The sequence below is a fragment of the Balaenoptera musculus genome, chromosome 20, assembly GCF_009873245.2.
Source record: "Balaenoptera musculus isolate JJ_BM4_2016_0621 chromosome 20, mBalMus1.pri.v3, whole genome shotgun sequence".
Classification (NCBI taxonomy): Eukaryota; Metazoa; Chordata; class Mammalia; order Artiodactyla; family Balaenopteridae; genus Balaenoptera; species Balaenoptera musculus.
In genome coordinates this window covers 37,394,719-37,412,530 of record NC_045804.1, presented here as the reverse complement: position 1 = coordinate 37,412,530, position 17,812 = coordinate 37,394,719, and the positions used below count along the sequence as shown (strand labels likewise).

At 36.4% G+C, this 17,812-nt stretch overlaps 1 protein-coding gene across 12 annotated transcripts in view; it reads right to left on the bottom strand.

Moving 5' to 3' along the window:
* Window positions 1-17,812, bottom strand: part of GGNBP2 (gametogenetin binding protein 2) — a 30,908-nt gene that overhangs the window by 11,733 nt on the left and 1,363 nt on the right. For 7 of the 12 annotated variants that reach the window (XM_036836400.1, XM_036836403.1, XM_036836404.1 and 4 more), the window contains 5 exons: window positions 11,205-11,285; window positions 9,386-9,639; window positions 7,257-7,355; window positions 2,809-2,934; window positions 2,606-2,719 (listed from right to left, as the gene is read on the bottom strand). In XM_036836400.1, coding sequence (XP_036692295.1) covers window positions 2,606-2,719; window positions 2,809-2,934; window positions 7,257-7,355; window positions 9,386-9,639; window positions 11,205-11,285 — 674 coding nt within the window. The remainder of the gene's footprint in view (window positions 1-2,605; window positions 2,720-2,808; window positions 2,935-7,256; window positions 7,356-9,385; window positions 9,640-11,204; window positions 11,286-17,812) is intronic. The other 5 variants (XM_036836412.1, XM_036836409.1, XM_036836410.1 and 2 more) reach the window with 2 other exon arrangements.

Below are 17,812 nucleotides of genomic sequence, written 5' to 3'. Positions count from 1 at the left end.
GATGAACCTTATGGACATTATGCTAAGTGAAATAAGTCAGACACAAAAAGACAAAATACTGCATGATTCCACTCACGTGAGTTATATAAAGTAACTGAACTGAAAGTAACAAAAAAGAGAATGGTGGCTTGCAGTGGGTGAGGGGAGGGGTAAAGGAGGAGTTATTGTTCAATGGATGTGGTATAGCTTCAGTCATTCTACATGAAAAAATTCTAGAGATCCACTGTACAACAATGAGCAAATAGTTAACAATACTGTACTGAACACTTAAAAACTGTTAAGAGGGCAAGTATAAGTTATGTTTTTTTATCACAATTTAAAAAAATCTTCCCCTTGGTGGGAGAAATGGTCACGGACACAGAAATAAAAATACTTCCACGTTTTCAGGCTATAATGGTTAAGTTTAGATTTTTGAGTAAATAAATGGTTAAATGTCATACAGTACCAAAATGAAACTTGAAATATTTTCCCCATATCTTACTGCTTTAAATCCTCAGTCTAATATGTTTGTACGTAATCATAAGTAACATAAGCATAAGTAAACAGCAATTTAAAAATTTATATGTAAGCCTCAAGAATGAAAGTGATTTTTCTGTTTTCAAAAGTAACCTTGCACACAAATTTAAAAAATTTTCTTAATTCAGAGGTTTCAGTTTCCTAACACCTCATTTCTAATAATGTACTATCATAATATTTAACTGGCTAAATAGTGTTATAAAATCTTTATTATTCAGTGCTCAGAAAAGTCCCCTAAATAAAGTAGAAGTGCCAAGAGGGTCCATTATTCAGACGTTTAGAAATCATTTTCAACTGACTGTACCTCAAAAACTCAACCTGTACCTAAAACAAGAACTAGATACACAAGATTAACAAGGACTTGCAAATCTGGCATGCAAAGGTTCAGGGATGTGCTTACTGTGTGCCAGATATTGTTCTAAGTTAAGTCTTATTATGTATCATCAATCCTCACGACAAATTTAATCTTATAATAAATCCTATTAAGACCATTTCTATCATTATTTTTGTCTTAAAGAAGAAAAACACTGATGCACAGAAAAGTAACTTGTACAAAGTTATAATCAGTAGAACCCAGATTCAATGCAACCTCCCTTAATTGCTCTCTTAATTGTACTTCTCCCCTCATCCTTAACATATTTATAAAATGGACTCCAGGGGCTTCCCGGGTGGCGCAGTGGTTGAGAGTCTGCCTGCCAATGCAGGGGACACGGGTTTGAGCCCTGGTCTGGGAAGATCCCATATGCCGCGGAGCAACTAGGCCCGTGAGCCACAATTACTGAGCCTGCACGTCTGGAGCCTGTGCTCCGCAACAAGAGAGGCCGCGACAGTGAGAGGCCCGCGCACCGCGATGAAGAGTGGCCCCGCTTGTCGCAACTGGAGAAAGCCCTCGCACAGAAACGAAGACCCAACACAGCCATAAATAAATAAATGAAAAATAAAAAAAAATAAAAAAAAAGGACTCCACCTTTCTTATAAATTACTGCCCCCTAAACACAGGAAATATCTAAAAACAATATAGGAAATTCCAAAACATTAGCTATAGTAACTAGCAATTTATCACCCAAAAATGCTATCTTTTGGGGACCAATTCATATTGAATACAAGGATCAATTCATATTGAAAGAGAAAAGAATCTATAACGGACCTATACATTTATGTTTTACGGTTAAAAATCCCCCTCCCAAACTCCAAATAATTGACATATTCTCTACTCTCTTGGGTATAATCAACTAAGGCAAAAAACAAGAAAGTTTGTAATTCTAAATAAAAAAAACATTTAATAAACTTAGTATGCAGGTAAAGTCATTAGCTCATTGCCATATAAACACCAATCTTGATAATGCCAGTTTTTATTATTTACATATGCTTTCTAGAAGTGTCCCCAAAGTAATTGTGTATATCTCTCCCAAAGTCAAAGAACACACAACCACAAACCCAACATGTGACAAATTTATATGAAAACAGTACAACTCCCCCCCAAGAACGCCATCTCTAGATGGCTCCCTTACCAGTTTCCTTTCCTACTGCACTCTCCCTCCCTACGAATTTCCAAATGTTAATGACACTTAGAAAATTCCTTTGTAAAGTAGTATTCTAAAAAGAAAAATCTGAAGTTACTTTTATAGTACAGGAAGCACATTAATTCCAACTCTATTTTTAGGTCTTGACAATTAAAGAAAAAATAATTCAAAATATTACTAAGTAAAAGCTGCTATTTTAACTTTAATTTTGAAAAATGACATCATGAAATGCTTCTATCATAAAAACAAGGAGTACTAGAATTTCCACAGTGATTAAGTACACTTTACTTGACTTACAGTTATTTTGCGTTTCTTGAACAGCTGGCCTGGAACTAACAGGTAGAACTTACAAAAAATGGAAATGCTGGCCTAACACAAGACGGCCAACACTGAGAGTCATCCTTCCTATAAAGGAACTGCCTACCCTAACATTAAACTCCGCCTCATGTCAGGTATTAACGGGAAGGCTGGAGTACTATTATGTGAAGAAGGTCAGTGACAGGTCAGTCTGGATGACTGACAGCTAAGGCACCTTCCAACTACACCATGATGATCTTTGGACTTACCTGTGTTTTCGCAGATACGTTTCTAGTGTTTCTAAAAGACAACTAGAGTCAATTAAAACTACTTCATCCCTGCATTCTTGGGACATTAGTTCCCATACGTCCATCCAACAACCTCTGCAGAAAGAAACAAATCTTAGTGAGAAGAAGGAATATACAAGGGTAAAACATTTAAAAAAGGTGAGTAAAGGATTGCTTGATTTTACCTGGCTGTTCCCTGGAAAGGTCCATAATGGAAAATGATCCTACACTTGCTGTCCTTCCTGTGGTCTTCACTACTTCTCTTATCTGTACTTAACTTCTCTGAACTGACACTGCTACTGCTCCCTTCACTGTAGTACAGCACAGTACAAAGCTTAGTGACACTGAGATAATCTGAAGGAGTAATTTCTATAGTCTAAATTAAAAGCATCAACTCTTTAATACATTAAGATATTAGTAGGATAAGTCTGCAGATTTGTATATAATTACATATTTAACCATATTAAAATGTTACTTAGACAGGTGCTCATATCTTTATACAAAAACTTCTGCTCAACTATTAAGTTTACCTGATATAATTTAACAACATTTACACTTATCAAGATAGTAACTGGTTAACATACTAAGCATTTTATGAGCAAATCTACTTGGAATGTTTTGAAGTCAAAAGGGCTGAAAAAAAATGATAAAATATTTTCACCTATAAACATGGATCAATCTTCCACAAATTGAAAATACTAACAAGTGCTGATCTACTTAATGTGATTTTATAGCTAGCCCATGGCAACAAAATTCTTATCTATCTTCACATTTACAAGTAACTGGGAAAGTCACCGATTAATCTAATTATGGTAAAGAAATTTTTATATTTACTAAAATAAAGATAGCATACTAAGATGAAGACTTTACACAGCCTAAATTAGTAGTAAGTCCTATACAAATAATTTTTTAAAAACTTACTAAAAACTTCCCAGACTCTCCCTCCCCCACAGGTTGCAATGTGGTGCTGGTCATGCATTTTGCTTTGTTGCAGATGTGCATTCCAAGAGAAATATGTTTCTATATTCCGTTCAATGATAGTCTTCTTGATTTTTCATGATTCTGAACAACTGGCTCCTGCCTGTTCTTCTGCAGGGTCTCACTACAGTCCTAGAAATTCATTACCTGGGATGCTTGAGATGGAAAAACTTCTGAATCTTTACTTAACCTACTCTATATAGCTAAATAAGTATTTCTCAACCCCCTGCCCACCCTATAAGGTCATACGTACAATTCAGCTCCCTACTCCCATCTCACAAGGGCTCGGGCCAAGGATCAACGTCCCTTATTTTTGAAACAAAAACCTCAACTCCTGCTCTGCCTTGCATGTTATATCCTTCTATCCTCATGTCCCAAATTTGCAATTTTCTATGCCTGAGTGATCCATAATCTAAAACTGAGTAACTCTCAAACTCAAGTTCTCATTATTGAGGAAAAGGTTCATGAAATCAGAGCCGGGGAATGATTATTATACCATCAGAATGTGAAAGCATTATTCTAGAAAAAGCTTGAAAAAAAATTCTACAGCTCAAATCAAGATTTTATCCATAATCTCTACAGACCAAATGTCTTTATATCACTCCTTCCTTTCAAGATCAAGCTCTCTAAAAAAGGAAGTCTTTTCACTTCCTTGTTCTACTCCCACACCTTCCACTCACAGTTCAACCCATTACAACCTTGCATTGCATGCACTTTTCTACCCATGCTGATCTAGATTGTTTCCATTCAACCACAGATCTGCTCATCAAGATCAACAATTATCTCAGTGTTGCTATAACCAACAGACACTTTTGGGTCCTTGATAACTCAGCAACCTTCAACACAGCTTACCAACCACCGCCCCCCACCTCCCCGCCCCATACTCTTTTCCCTTGGCTTCCTCCTACCTCTCTGGCGATTCTTTCTCGAGTTTCTTTAGGCTTATTCTTTCTACCATTAAACTGAATTCCTCAGCATTCCTTTCTACTACTCTACTCTTCCTCTAGGTGATCTTATTCAGTTGAACAACATGAGGCTGAATTGCGCAGGTCCACTTATGCACGGATTTTTTTCAGTAGTAAATACCACAGTACTACACAATTTACAGTTCGTGGAATCTGAGGATACGAAGGAACCATGTATACAAAGGGCCAACTAGAAGTTACACTCAAATTCTCCATTGCGTGGAGGGTCGGTGCTCCTAACCCCTGCACTGTTCAAGAGTCAACTGTAGGGACTTCCCTGGTGGTCCAGTGGTTAAGAATCTGCTTTCCAGTGCAGGGGATGCGGGTTCGATCCCTGGTTGGAGAACTAAGATTCCCACATGCCACAAGGCAACTAAGCCTGCGCACCACAACTGCTGAGCCCAGGCGCTCTGAAGCCTGCGCGCTGCAACGAAGATCCCACATGCCCCAACAAAAGATCCCACATGCCCCAACGAAGATCCCACGCGCCGCAACCAAGACCCGACGCAGCCAAATAAATTAATTAATTTAAAAAAAAAAGAGTCAACCGTATATCATTCATCAGCTACAGGCCTACAACTCTGGCCTAGACCTTTCTTTCAGACCTCACACTTACTCCCAGACAGACAATAACTTGGGTTTACTTGCATGAATGTGAGAATACTCTCAGGAAGACTGAACTAGATTGTTACTACTGATTAGGCTAAAAGCTAATTAACTGTATTACACTTTCCCCTGAAGAAAATCTAAAGAAAGAAAGGGGGGAACAACACAAGGAAAATATAAAAAGAAAAGTCATAGTAGCACAGAATGGCAGTGACCATCCAAAGCGGAGGAGAAGTCTTGGCTAAGCAGACTATACTCTCTGGCCAGCTATCCACATGGCATGTGGGAATAACTGAAGCTACCTTAGGAGGTGTTGCTTAACTAACTCCATTCACACTGACTGCATAACTCAGCAAACAGCCTTCCAAAACATTTGTCTTCCCATGTGGTGGGGCTAGAGCTGAAGCAGGATGTGAAGTCTGTGGAGGTTTGTTTTTTGTTTTTAAGCTGAAATATAGGAAAACATAGCTGTATGTCAATTTAATAAAAGTAGATAATAGACGAAGCAAAGTCAGGGAGAAAAAGAGAAGAGCTGGAATCCGGAGCAAAAGTGGAAGGACTGGTCTGTGAAGGAAGCTGGCAATGAGCATAGATGTTTAAGATGTTGGGGTAGCTGTTGCTTTTCAGCTCCTCAATGAAGAATATTCATAACAAAAACACAGAAGGCAGCCTTTGTATTATATCATACTACGCTGTGGCTTTAGTCAACAGGTTATTCAGAAAAGGTTACTGTCTAATGAGAAAATTAGAATGGATTCTGCATTCAGAAAGTCAGGAATTCTTTAAAGATATTGGTAAATCAGGTATATGAAATAATTATCCTTAGATAAGCACTTTAGGTTGTGTAGAGCTTTACTGGGTTCACAGCTCTCACATTTAGAAATCATATAATGTGTGGTTCTTGTTTAGATCTTGATTCTAACAAATCAGTGTAAGAAGACACTTTTAGAGAGAGTTGGGGAAATCTGAATATGAACTGGGTATTAGATTATTATAGTTAAAAGTTTTGTTAGGTGTTACAATGGCACTGTCATGAAGGAAAATGTCACTGTATTTAGAGATTAATGTGGAAATATGCAGTAGTAAAATAACATGATGCCTGGAACTTGCTTTAAAATACTTCAGCAAAGGAAAAGGTGAACAAATGAAATAAATGTGGCAAATCTTGATAACTACGGAGTCTGGGTGAAGGTATTCGGGGGTAAGAGGGTCCTTGTATAGTCTCTCTACTTTTCTATGTGTTTGACAGTTTTCATAATAAAAGTTTAAAAACTTTTTTGTTCCTGAGTATAGGAAAAAAAAAAAAGATTATTAACTATTAACACACCACCACCTGGTCATCTAGGTCTTTTTACCAGAGAGGAAAATATCAATTTAACAATGGTGTCAACACTACTAATGAGATAGCCAAAAAAACTAATTTTTAAAATTAATTCAGAAGCATAGTTTTACATCATCCCATTCTCCCCCCAAACAAAAGTTACTTCTTAGAAACTCCCTTCAAATTCCACTGCTTCTCCTTACCACCCCCAACCCCAAGCAATTTTGAAGGGGCAGCTGTGACACTGTGCTAGGAGATGGGGGCAGAGGCAGCCATGGACACTGTAGCTCCTAACCAAGAGAAACTGCAAGTTAGTTACATAAAGTCACATTGCTATAACTGATTCAAGATTTTTTTTTAAATCCTTGATAAATTACTAGGGAGACCTAGAGACAAGAAAGACAAGAAAAATAATTTATACATTATGACTATTACATAGATTAAAAAAACGATACCACTACTTTGAAAAATTTAATATTGGCTACATAAATTTCCACAAAGATCTCAACCTCCTTTCTCTGAAACATATTTAATACAAGGAAAAAAAAAACTTAAAAAAAAAAATCAAACCTATATAGTCCCAATGCAAAAAGGCCTACAGAACCAGGAGACATATTTATTTTGACCAATTATATGGTTTTTGCGTTACAGTGTAAACAATTAATGAAATAAAACTAGCAGGGTTTCTTTTCTTTTTACCAAATGTGATCAACATTTATAATCTTAACACTGACAAAGTATCCTGATAATCAATTCTACTTACCCCAAAGGTTTTGGTTTGTGCGTATCTAAGGAGTGCAACTGACATCTCTTGTTCTTTTTACTTTTTGGAATAGCATCTATCATGTCATTTAGTTTGGACCTAATTAAAAATAAACCATTAAAGGTCTGATTAATATTAACTTTTCTTTAGAATTTTCAAAATCTCTATGCCTTTTAGTGAGAAGTATATTTAAAGTATTAGACACATCGCTTACTTTGAAAATTTCTCATCAAACTCTAACCCAAGAGTCGGTACATTTATATTCCCTTTCCATTCCCAGCCTATCGAAACGTCGAAGACCTGCCCTATTCAACATACTCTTGCCCCTAGACTACATCTGTCTCATTCATCCCTGCATCTGCATTGTATCTAGCAGTGTGCCTGGTACTCAAATATTTTACGACTGATTACTACCTGACTCTCAGCCATACTCCATTGTCCAAACATTAGATATCTAAACATACACTATCCTTGGGAATTCCCTGGCGGTCCAGTGGTAAGGACTCCGTGCTCTCACTGCTGAGAGCCCGGGTTCAATCCCTGGTCGGGGAACTATTATAAAATCCCACAAGCCACGTAGAGCGGCCAAAAAAAAAAAAAAGGAAACAATAAAAGATAAAATAAAATAAACATACACTATCCTTGATGAGGAGCCTTCAACAGAAATTTTATGCAAATATAGAAATACATAAGGCTAACTATCCAAACCCTGCATCCATCCAATCAGCAAAGCTTGTCAACTCTAACTTTTAAATATATTCAGAATCAAATCACTTCTCATCACCTCCACCATTACCACCCTTGTCCAACTCGCCTCTCTAGCTTAGTCCACTGCAACAGCTGGCCTCCCAAATGGTCTCTTTGCTTCTACAGTTTGCCTTTACACACTAAGTTTCACTTAGCAGCTAGTCATCTTTTCAAAACAAAAATCACATTATGTTATTTCTCTATTCAAAAACCCTCCAAGGCTTCTTTTCTCAGGCAGAGTAAAAATCCAAAGTCTTTACCACCACCTCTAAGTAGGTTTGGCCTTCAGACCTCTTCTCTTTTCCTATTTACACTTACCCTTTGGTGATCACATCTCATCTCATGGGTTTAAATATACATATAAATACTGTATATATGTTGATGACACAAATTTATATCTCTAGGCCACAACTCTCTGAACTCTACCTGGACGCCCAGCTGCTATCCCAAATGAACACATCCAAAAGTGAGTTCTGCAAAACTGCTCCTCCCTCCTCCAGTCCTACCCACCTCCGTCAATGGAAACCACCTGTCCTGCTCTTCAGACCCCAAATCTGGGAATCATCCTTGATGCCCTCCTCCACATCCCATCTACCCAAAAATCCTGTTGGCTCATTCCTCAAAATATAACCAGGATCCAACCATTTCTCATTATCTCCGTGGCCACTATACTGGTCACTATTATTTCTTGCATGGACTATTAAACAAGCCTGTTTCTCCACCCTTCCATGACCCTTCTACTTATTCTCAACACAGAGGTGACAGTAAGCAAAACTTCAAGGGAGACCATGTATTCCTCTGCTCAAAACCTTCCCAAATCTTCCCATCTCAGAGTTAAAAAAAAAAAAAGACCTCAAGATGGCACTCCATAATTAGGCCTTTTAGTACTCCTGTGACCTCATCTTTTATTACCATTCCCTTCATTCATCTGGCTCCAGCCGCAATGGCTCCCTTGTTGTTCTTCAAACATTCCAGGAAAACTCCAACCTCTGAACCTTTACACTTGCTGCTCCTTCTTTGCCTTCCCCCAGATATCTACATGGTTCACTCACTCACTTCATTCAAGTCTATATTCAATGTCATTTTATCAGAGAGGCCTTCCCTGACCACTCTCCATAAGAATTCTACCCACTCACTGTCTATCTCCCTTACCGGTTTGTCTTTGTAACTTAACATCCTTGACAAATTATGTATTTGTTTACTGCCTGCCTCTCCCCACATGAGAAAAGAAACTTTACAGTCACTGGCACATAGAAGTTACTCAATAAAAGTGTTGAATCTGGACTCAAGCTTTGCCCCAACCAAATTTAGAAAAAAAGCTACCACTGTCACCAAGTTTAAATATTTAACAAACTCATTGTTTCCTAATTGATTATACTTACCCATGTACATAAAATAATGTATAAAGCTTCTTTGCATCAGTCATGCAGCTTCGGGTTACAGATAGGACTCCCTTGGACCCCACTGTCAGGGGTTCAAGGGCAGGATTTCCAGACTCTACAAGCTGGGAAAAGAGGCGCTCCACACTTCGACGACAACCAACACATGGGACAAGCTGAGAAAGTGCGCTCAAGACTTCACGTGATGTCACCACCATGGCAATACTTAGATCTTGCTGCTTAAGCATACTATGTCGCTGAGAGAAGAGGGAAAGAAAAATAAAGAAGAGTTCGTAAGAAAGACATGAAATGACTCTTTCACCACTCTTTCTGGTTCCTACCCTTGTGCAGTGAGTACAGCCTGGGCAGGGCTCGCCATCTCTATCTGCAACTGAGTCAGTAAGGCAAGGCAGTCGGCCTTGTCCGTGCTGTACTGAGTTTGCTCCACAAATCCCCCTGTTCTAGAATCTAGGGTATAAAAAACTCCACTTAGGATGCCAGGGCTATGCAGTATGTGACCCAGCATAGCAAAAAGAAGCCCTGCATGTGGAAATTTAGTGCCTGTCAAATGTGCATTAAGCTTAGTACTCTCACTTAAAATAAAACATTTTAGAAAGGAAAGAAAGAAGAGAGAAAAGAATAAAGACACAAAGCAGCTTTACCATGTCTTTTTCTCAACCTTTAGCAACACACTACGTTTAGCTACACAAGTCAAGTTAGGATAGTGATCATGTAGAGCAGCAATTCTCAACCTGGAGGTATGGGCAGGTGTGTCATGGATTAGTGGGAGAGAACAAGGCCTATCTTACCTATGTAGGAGCCTGCAGTGAGTAACTAAAATGCTGGTGCATATGAATGTTATCTGTTGGTTATGACAAGGAAGAGAAATGACTGAGAACCACAGCTGTAGAGAAATGGGCAAAACTCATAAATAACTTCTACCTAGATGGAGTTATAGTCACACTACAAGTAATACCTCCAGTTTACCAAAAAAAAACAGATGAGAAAGATAACTCCCAAAAAGGATATTCTCACATTTACTATTAACCTTTAATTCAAAGTTTTCTCCAAAAGTTGAAATAGAATTTTGAAATAAAGTAACCATTTATCTTCCTTTATCTTGATCATACATAGTGTATTTACAAAGTAACACAGTGTTTAAGAATTAAAAAAGACTGGGAGTTTTGGGTTAGTAGATGCAAACTACTACATTTAGAATGGATAAACAACAAGGTCCTACTGTATAGCACAGGGAACTATATCCAATCTCCTGGGATAAACCATAATGCAAAAGAATATAAAGAACATATATATGTGTATAACTGAGTCACTGTGCTGTACAGCAGAAATTAGCACAACATTGTAAATCAACTATACTTCAGTAAAAAATTAAATTAAAAAACAATTAAATAAAAATCAGAAAATTCACTATACAAGATTAATTTTTTTTACTGAACAAAACAATTACTACAGAAAAAAACGAAGTTCTCAATGAAAAGTTGTCTGCCCTACCTTCTAAAAACAGGGAAATTAAATTTAAACTAAATTTAAACTGGTGAAATTAAAGCCTTACAGACATGTAAAATGATAACACACCACCACCAAATCTTTCACATCACAGGTATGTAAATATACCTGGAGCAATAGTAAAAGAAAGTGACCTCACTGCAATCTTAAAACCTAAAGAGTCCTAGGTAAAACAAAATTAATACTTACAGGTAAAATTTTAAATGACTCTTTAAAACACACATACATACATACACACACATGTGCACACACATACACACACACCATTTAAAACATTAATTTTTAAAACTATTACCTGAATGAACTGCTTTAGTTGTGCACCATTATTTTGATGCCCATCGAGATTTAACACATTGTCAGGAAATTCCATCACCATCTTAATATGCAAAAGAATAAAAATCAATTATTTTATCCTCTTTGAGTACATGATACAGACTATTTTATAGTCTCCTAGGATAGAAAGAGACCCCCTAAAGCCCGATTTGCTCCCTCCCACCTCCATCAAAAAGTTAAAAAAAAAAAAAAAATCCAAGTTACAGTTCCTAAAGCTAGAAATGGTATAGTCATTAGAAGCAAGGGCACTGAAGTCAGGCAGACTTGAATTCAAATCCCAGCTCTATCACTTACAATTTATGTCATAATTCTGGGTAAGTTATTTAACCTGTCTGATTTTCAGCTTCCTCATTTGTAAAATGAGATTAAATAATAATTTTTCATATCTCTCATCAAATGGGTTGTGAGGATTAAATTATATTTTAAAGTGTTTGTTGCAGTGGCTAATAATAGCACTTAATAAGTGAAATAACCTGATATCTTACATTAAATATCCTGATATTTTCAGTTATTCAACTACAGAATATAATAAATCTTACCATGTAAATGACTATATATATAATGACTTCACTATACACACACACACACACACACACACACACACACACACTCAGAATAATACCCAGCACATAGTAAATGTTTGCTCTAATCATGAACAGAAAAAAATACAGAGATATTTATTCAGTTATCAAAATTCACTACCAGAGGAAGAGGGATACATAAAGCTTATGGATGTCTCAGGATGTCAGATAATGGGAATTAGTAATCAGCACATTTCACTGATTTGTGACACCACCGAAGTACCTTAGTTATGTACCACTAGGAAAGAGCCATTATAACTGGAAGATGTCACCAAACGAAAGAAGCATACCAATTTCAGAGATGTTAAATGTGAAAAAAAAGTATGTCTTCAAATCAATGAAATAAAGTAACACATTTGTATCTTAACTAAAACATTGTTAAACGTATCAAACATACTGTGCTAGAACAAACTTCTATTTCCAGATGACAAGGGCCACAAACTCCTACACACCCAAAGAGTGAAGTCAGGATAAAGAGACCATTTGAGGCAAAAACAAAAAACTAAAAAACCCCACCCACCTGAATGTGATCTTAAAAAGATTCCTCCCTTCACCAACCAGCACCACAAAGACCTGCTTCTTTAATCAAGTGACCATTGTTTCCCCTCCACATTAGAAATTAGAGCCTAAAAACATGCTTGTTCTAGCAGTAAACTGAGGACTAAACAACTAAGGCAAATGTAAGCAACAGATTATAAGACCTTTTCTTGATTTATTAAGAAGGGACTACTGGATATGTGAACTAGAAAGACAAGTGGATATTAAGGATGGTCAATGATGCAAACACCGATTCAAGAATCGAGAGGACTTCAGTGTATTTCACAGACTCAAAAACTGCATGTACAATATGATTCAAATTTTTATGTGTATATTTTCTTACAGAAAAAGAAAATACATAATATATTAGATGTGGCTATCTCTAGGCAGTGAAAAGACAGATGACTTTTTTCTTTACATGTTCCTATCTTTCCCAAGTGTATTATAATACACATATACCACTTATTACCAGGGAAAGAGCTACTGTTCCTTGTTTACAATTCTATATTCATTATACCATGTTCAGAGACATGCTTCCATTTCAATAGCTTTTACTATTCTGGAAGTTTCTTCTTCCATACATACAGACTACATGTCCTTATCTCACAATTTTAGGATCAATTATCCAGTTTTCAGGTTAATCAACTCCTCTCCAGTTTTCCCTCTCAGAGTTGTCTTATCTCCAAAGAGTGGTGGTGGTAATAATAAAGACATTTAATGTAGCTTTATGCATACTAGCCATTGTTCTAAACACTGTCATATATTAACTTTGCCAACAGTACAAAGTAAAACTGGTCATCTAGTCATCTTAATAATCCTGGTATTAGAAATCCTGGCCCATGAAGACTGAAAAAAGAATAGTGCAATTAACTCACATTATGTTTTCTGGAATCACCACATGGTTTAAAACACAAAGAAATTAACTGTCAAGTCATAAAAAAGGTATAGGATAAACTTTTAAAGCCACACAGCTCAACAGAACACTGCAAGGCACTCCACATCTACCATTTAAGCAACTAATACCTTGATTTGGATTTCCACTTGCTTGATATAAATATACACCATTTCACCACATATTAATTGCCACCATAAAAAAAAACTGAGACAATTACCTATACTACTTTAAGATCAAAGCTACTCAATTTACCAAATCAAGGTCTCTCCAGTCCAGTTCATAGGTGAAGTCCTAAATTGACTCTGTGTAAGTGAATTATTTTTATTCTGATCAACTATATTTTATTGTTTTAATAATTAAAGCAGGGGCTTCCCTGTTGGCGCAGTGGTTAAGAATCTGCCTGCCAATGCAAGGGACACGGGTTCGAGCCCTGGTCCAGGAAGATCCCACATGCCACGGAGCAACTAAGCCAGTGCGCCACAACTACTGAGCCTGAGCTCTAGAGCCCGCGAGCCACAACTACTGAGCCCACTTGCCACAACTACTGAAGCCTGCGCACCTAGAGCCCGTGTTCCGCAACAAAGAGAAGCCACCTCAATGAGAAGCCTGCGCACCACAACGAAGAGTAGCCCCCGCTCACCGCAACTAGAGAAAGCCTGCGCTCAGCAACGAAGACCCAACACAGCCAAAAATAAATAAATAAATAAATTTATAGAAAAAAAAAATTAAAGCAGAGGTCAAAGAATACACCTAACATATTGAGACCTACCAGCTGACCTTTAAAATATATATGTATATAAAATTTAATGGATTAATACCTACTTTAGGAATCCTTTTTAAAAAGTCTCTAAACAGGGTTAAAACTTAAAAAAACCAAAAAACCCTCATTTCCAACCATTTCATTTTCACCTAACTAGTACAGATAAATGTCAAGATCAGGTCTATTACTGCATCTTTTCTGGGTTTCCCTGGCTTGGATAATACTAAATTTTCTCTTGTACATACTCAATACCACCGGGTTAGAAACTTTGCACTCACACTAAGTAATTACTGTCCTTGCCTTTCACTTAGGACAATGGCTTTTTACCTTGCTGTTTACTGGCCAATCACTATATGCTCTTCAATGATGACACCACAATAAGAAAAAGGGAAAAAAGAAAAAGAAGAAGATAGAGGATAGCAGCACTATTTTTCCCCATTCTTTAAAACCACTTCCTTGACTTAGTCTTCAGATTCCAGGTTACCTAAAGGAACAGTCATGTAAAGTATTTCAGGTGTGGTCTCACAGAGGAATCATTAGTGTTTGGCTTCATGATGAAGTTGCCTATCCCTAGCTAGCCAAAGATAGAACAAGTCATTGTCCTGCAATTACTGCTTTATAAAGTTTATTGAATCCATTACCCACTTTCACTCTTAAGTATCTGTCCTGGTTTCACCTGACCACAAATAATCTGTTCTTAGCACATTCTCACAAGCTCTAACCCAACAATACTAAGCTTGCATTTATTAAAAATCATTGTCCCTTTAGTTTTACTTTTTTACTTCCTTATCCTCACAGCCACCTGCAACATCTATCACCTTTGGTAAATTAGTTAAATATTTAATCAAGAGTTGAAAGCAAACAATAAATACTAAACTTCTAACTGATGCTAAATACCTAATCCCCAAGAGGATATGCTACATTTTTAAATCTTTTTTAAGTCTCAATCAAAAACCCTTATCAGAGTTTCTAGTCCCTTTTACATTGGTTTGAATTAGAAGGGTAAACTATGTTCCAGAAATATTGTAGCAATCTGACGGTATGCATCAAGAATTTTATGAAAGGTTTTTATCCTTTGATACAGTAATTTTCCTCCAAAACCCTGAAAAAAAATTGTTAATGCAAAGATTTATGCATTATTTATATTCTTAGAGTATTATTCATAGTAAAAACTAGAACCACCTCTATGTCCAACAAAGGGAGAATGATTACATTATGGAATGTCACACAACAAAGTATTACATGGCCACTAAAGCTGTTTAAGAATGACAACAGAAAATGTTCTCAATATTACATTTAGTGAGAAAAAAGCAAGTTATAAAGTGTTACAGAAAACGATACATCTCAACTCTGCATCTGTGTGTGTCTATGATGGGAACTACACCAAATGCTGCTATATTCTTAGCTATCTCTGGGAAGTAGTGTTAAGGATAATTTGTTTTATTTGTTTTGCAATTATTTTTCAAGATTATTTTATAAGGAGTATATATTTTGACTATTAATTCCTTTAAAAATACTTTAAAAATCTTAATTCTTCAAAGATGTCTTTAAAATAAAATCTGTATTCTGTCCATCTGCTATTCTATAATTCTAATAACACTGAAAAGCATTTTGGCTACATAGCATAACACTTTCCTGAATATTCCACCAGTTTACTTATTTGAGATTTCCTGAAATACACCTACACCAGCACTGTACTCAAGTATTCAAACCCACTAAACTGCCATATGAGTCTTTTAAATGTGGCTACAACATACCACATAAAAGAGGAGGCTACTTCCTCACATACAAGCTTGTTAATTTCACTTTACAAATCCAACTTAAAATCGCCCAGTTTACCTAAGGCTAGAGGTTTCAGCTTCTGTTACTAAAACGATAAATATTTGTAACTGACTGTAAACATTACAACTAGACTTAACATCTAGAAGCTAACAAGATTCTAAGACTACTTGAAATAATGATCACACAATGTTTCCTCAGTGTATTACCTACGGACCCTAGGAACAAAGACCAAACCAAAAGTTAACTTCAGGATGACAATGCCATCAAACTAACAATGGACCCGTGCATAACCCTCTGCTGCAGGCTTCTCCCCTCCCTCTTCCCCAACAGGTGTTTGCTCTACATTATTCCTTTAAGTAGTGTTTGGTAGAATGGTTCTGAAACTTGTTTCCCTAAATATGATGCATTCTTGACAAGATTTTTCACTAACCAGCATTCAATGACCATGCATAAGTTCCATAACAACGCAATAAATAGTCCCACTCATTCCCTAGTGATAAAAACCCTTCCACAGTAAAGAAAAACTGCACCTTTTCCTAAATAAAATGGTGTTTTAAGATAGTTGAGTAAGCCTAAATTTTATTTGCCTGGGTCACAAGTCCACAATACAATAAAAACAAAACTCAACCACCAGGTAGTCCAATCCCAACTTCTCTAGAGAAATAAGTACAATAAAAAATCACAGGGCAGGTTACCTCTTTTTCTATGGAAAATTTTGGAAATTCATCATTGTACAGAGAATACAGTATAAAACCCCCAAAGTTGACTATTTTAAAGCACTAGATGATGGATGTATCAATGCTACATTCACATTAAAGGTGATTATGTGAGCATAAGGAGAATCAGTGTCTTTTAAATTTTTGTAAATACTCAAACTTATGTTTGATTTCCCGTTTTGATAGTATACACTCAATAGTAATCTTATGTCCAAACACACAGAACTCTTTTTTTTTTTAACTTCAAAGGCTTTCTGGGACAATAAACATAAAAGGTTGATACCAAACTACGTGCTCTAGAAAAGTGTCTGTGTTGGAGGGAGAGAGAAGAAAGAAAATATCAACACATGAACTCATATTAGTTTTCAAACTGAGAAATGCATCATTTAATTTGATCAGTGTTAGTTTTTTAAAAAACTAATTAAAATACAAGTCCATTATACTTTTAATGCAAAAAGTGCAGAAATCATGACCAAGGCATACAAGTACACTTTCTACTTCATCAACACAAATTCTATTTACCTTATATCAGCCCAAATCATTCTACCTTTTTCCACGAAAAAAAAATGCACTTGGATAATTATAGATGCTTTCACTTAAAAAGTTCTAACAAATTAAGTCATTCAATAGCTCTTCTAATCCTTTTAAAGGTGCTGCAGCTCAATCAAGTCTTAACTGAGACTGGCAAACAGAAAGGCATAGACTGGCATCTCTACAATGACTTGCATTTTATACAAAATTTGAAAAAAGTTCAGTAGATATTTGCAAAAAAGAAATTCAGGAACAAAACAGATCAACTGCCTTTGAAAAGGAAAAAAGCCAAAAGTGTTACGATGAAGACACTTAACACCTTATCAAAGCAGGCAAATGTATAATCCAAAGCTTCAGCATCATCAAAACGCAGATTTCAAGATATTCAGAAAAGGTTCATTTCATTTCTTAAGAAATTGTGGCAAGCAATTGCACTCATTTCCTGTTCAGATTCAATTCAAATTTCTACCATTTCCTTTTAAAGGAAATACTACAGCAACACAGGGCAGAGGGTCTGTAATGCTGTACCACGCTAAAAAGGAAAACTACTCAGAACTGGGTTTTGACATTCAAGATGAGCAATCAGCTTTTTATAATGCTCTTACACATTCAATCACTTTGCTTCCTTAGAAAAGGCTACCTGTAAAGAATAACTAATGACAAGAAAGCCCATTTTGAAGAGTCATGGCCTAGCAATACAATCATTTCGAAGAGTTTTAATGTACGGGCGTACTGAGACTATATCGAAATCAGATCATTTTAGTGGAA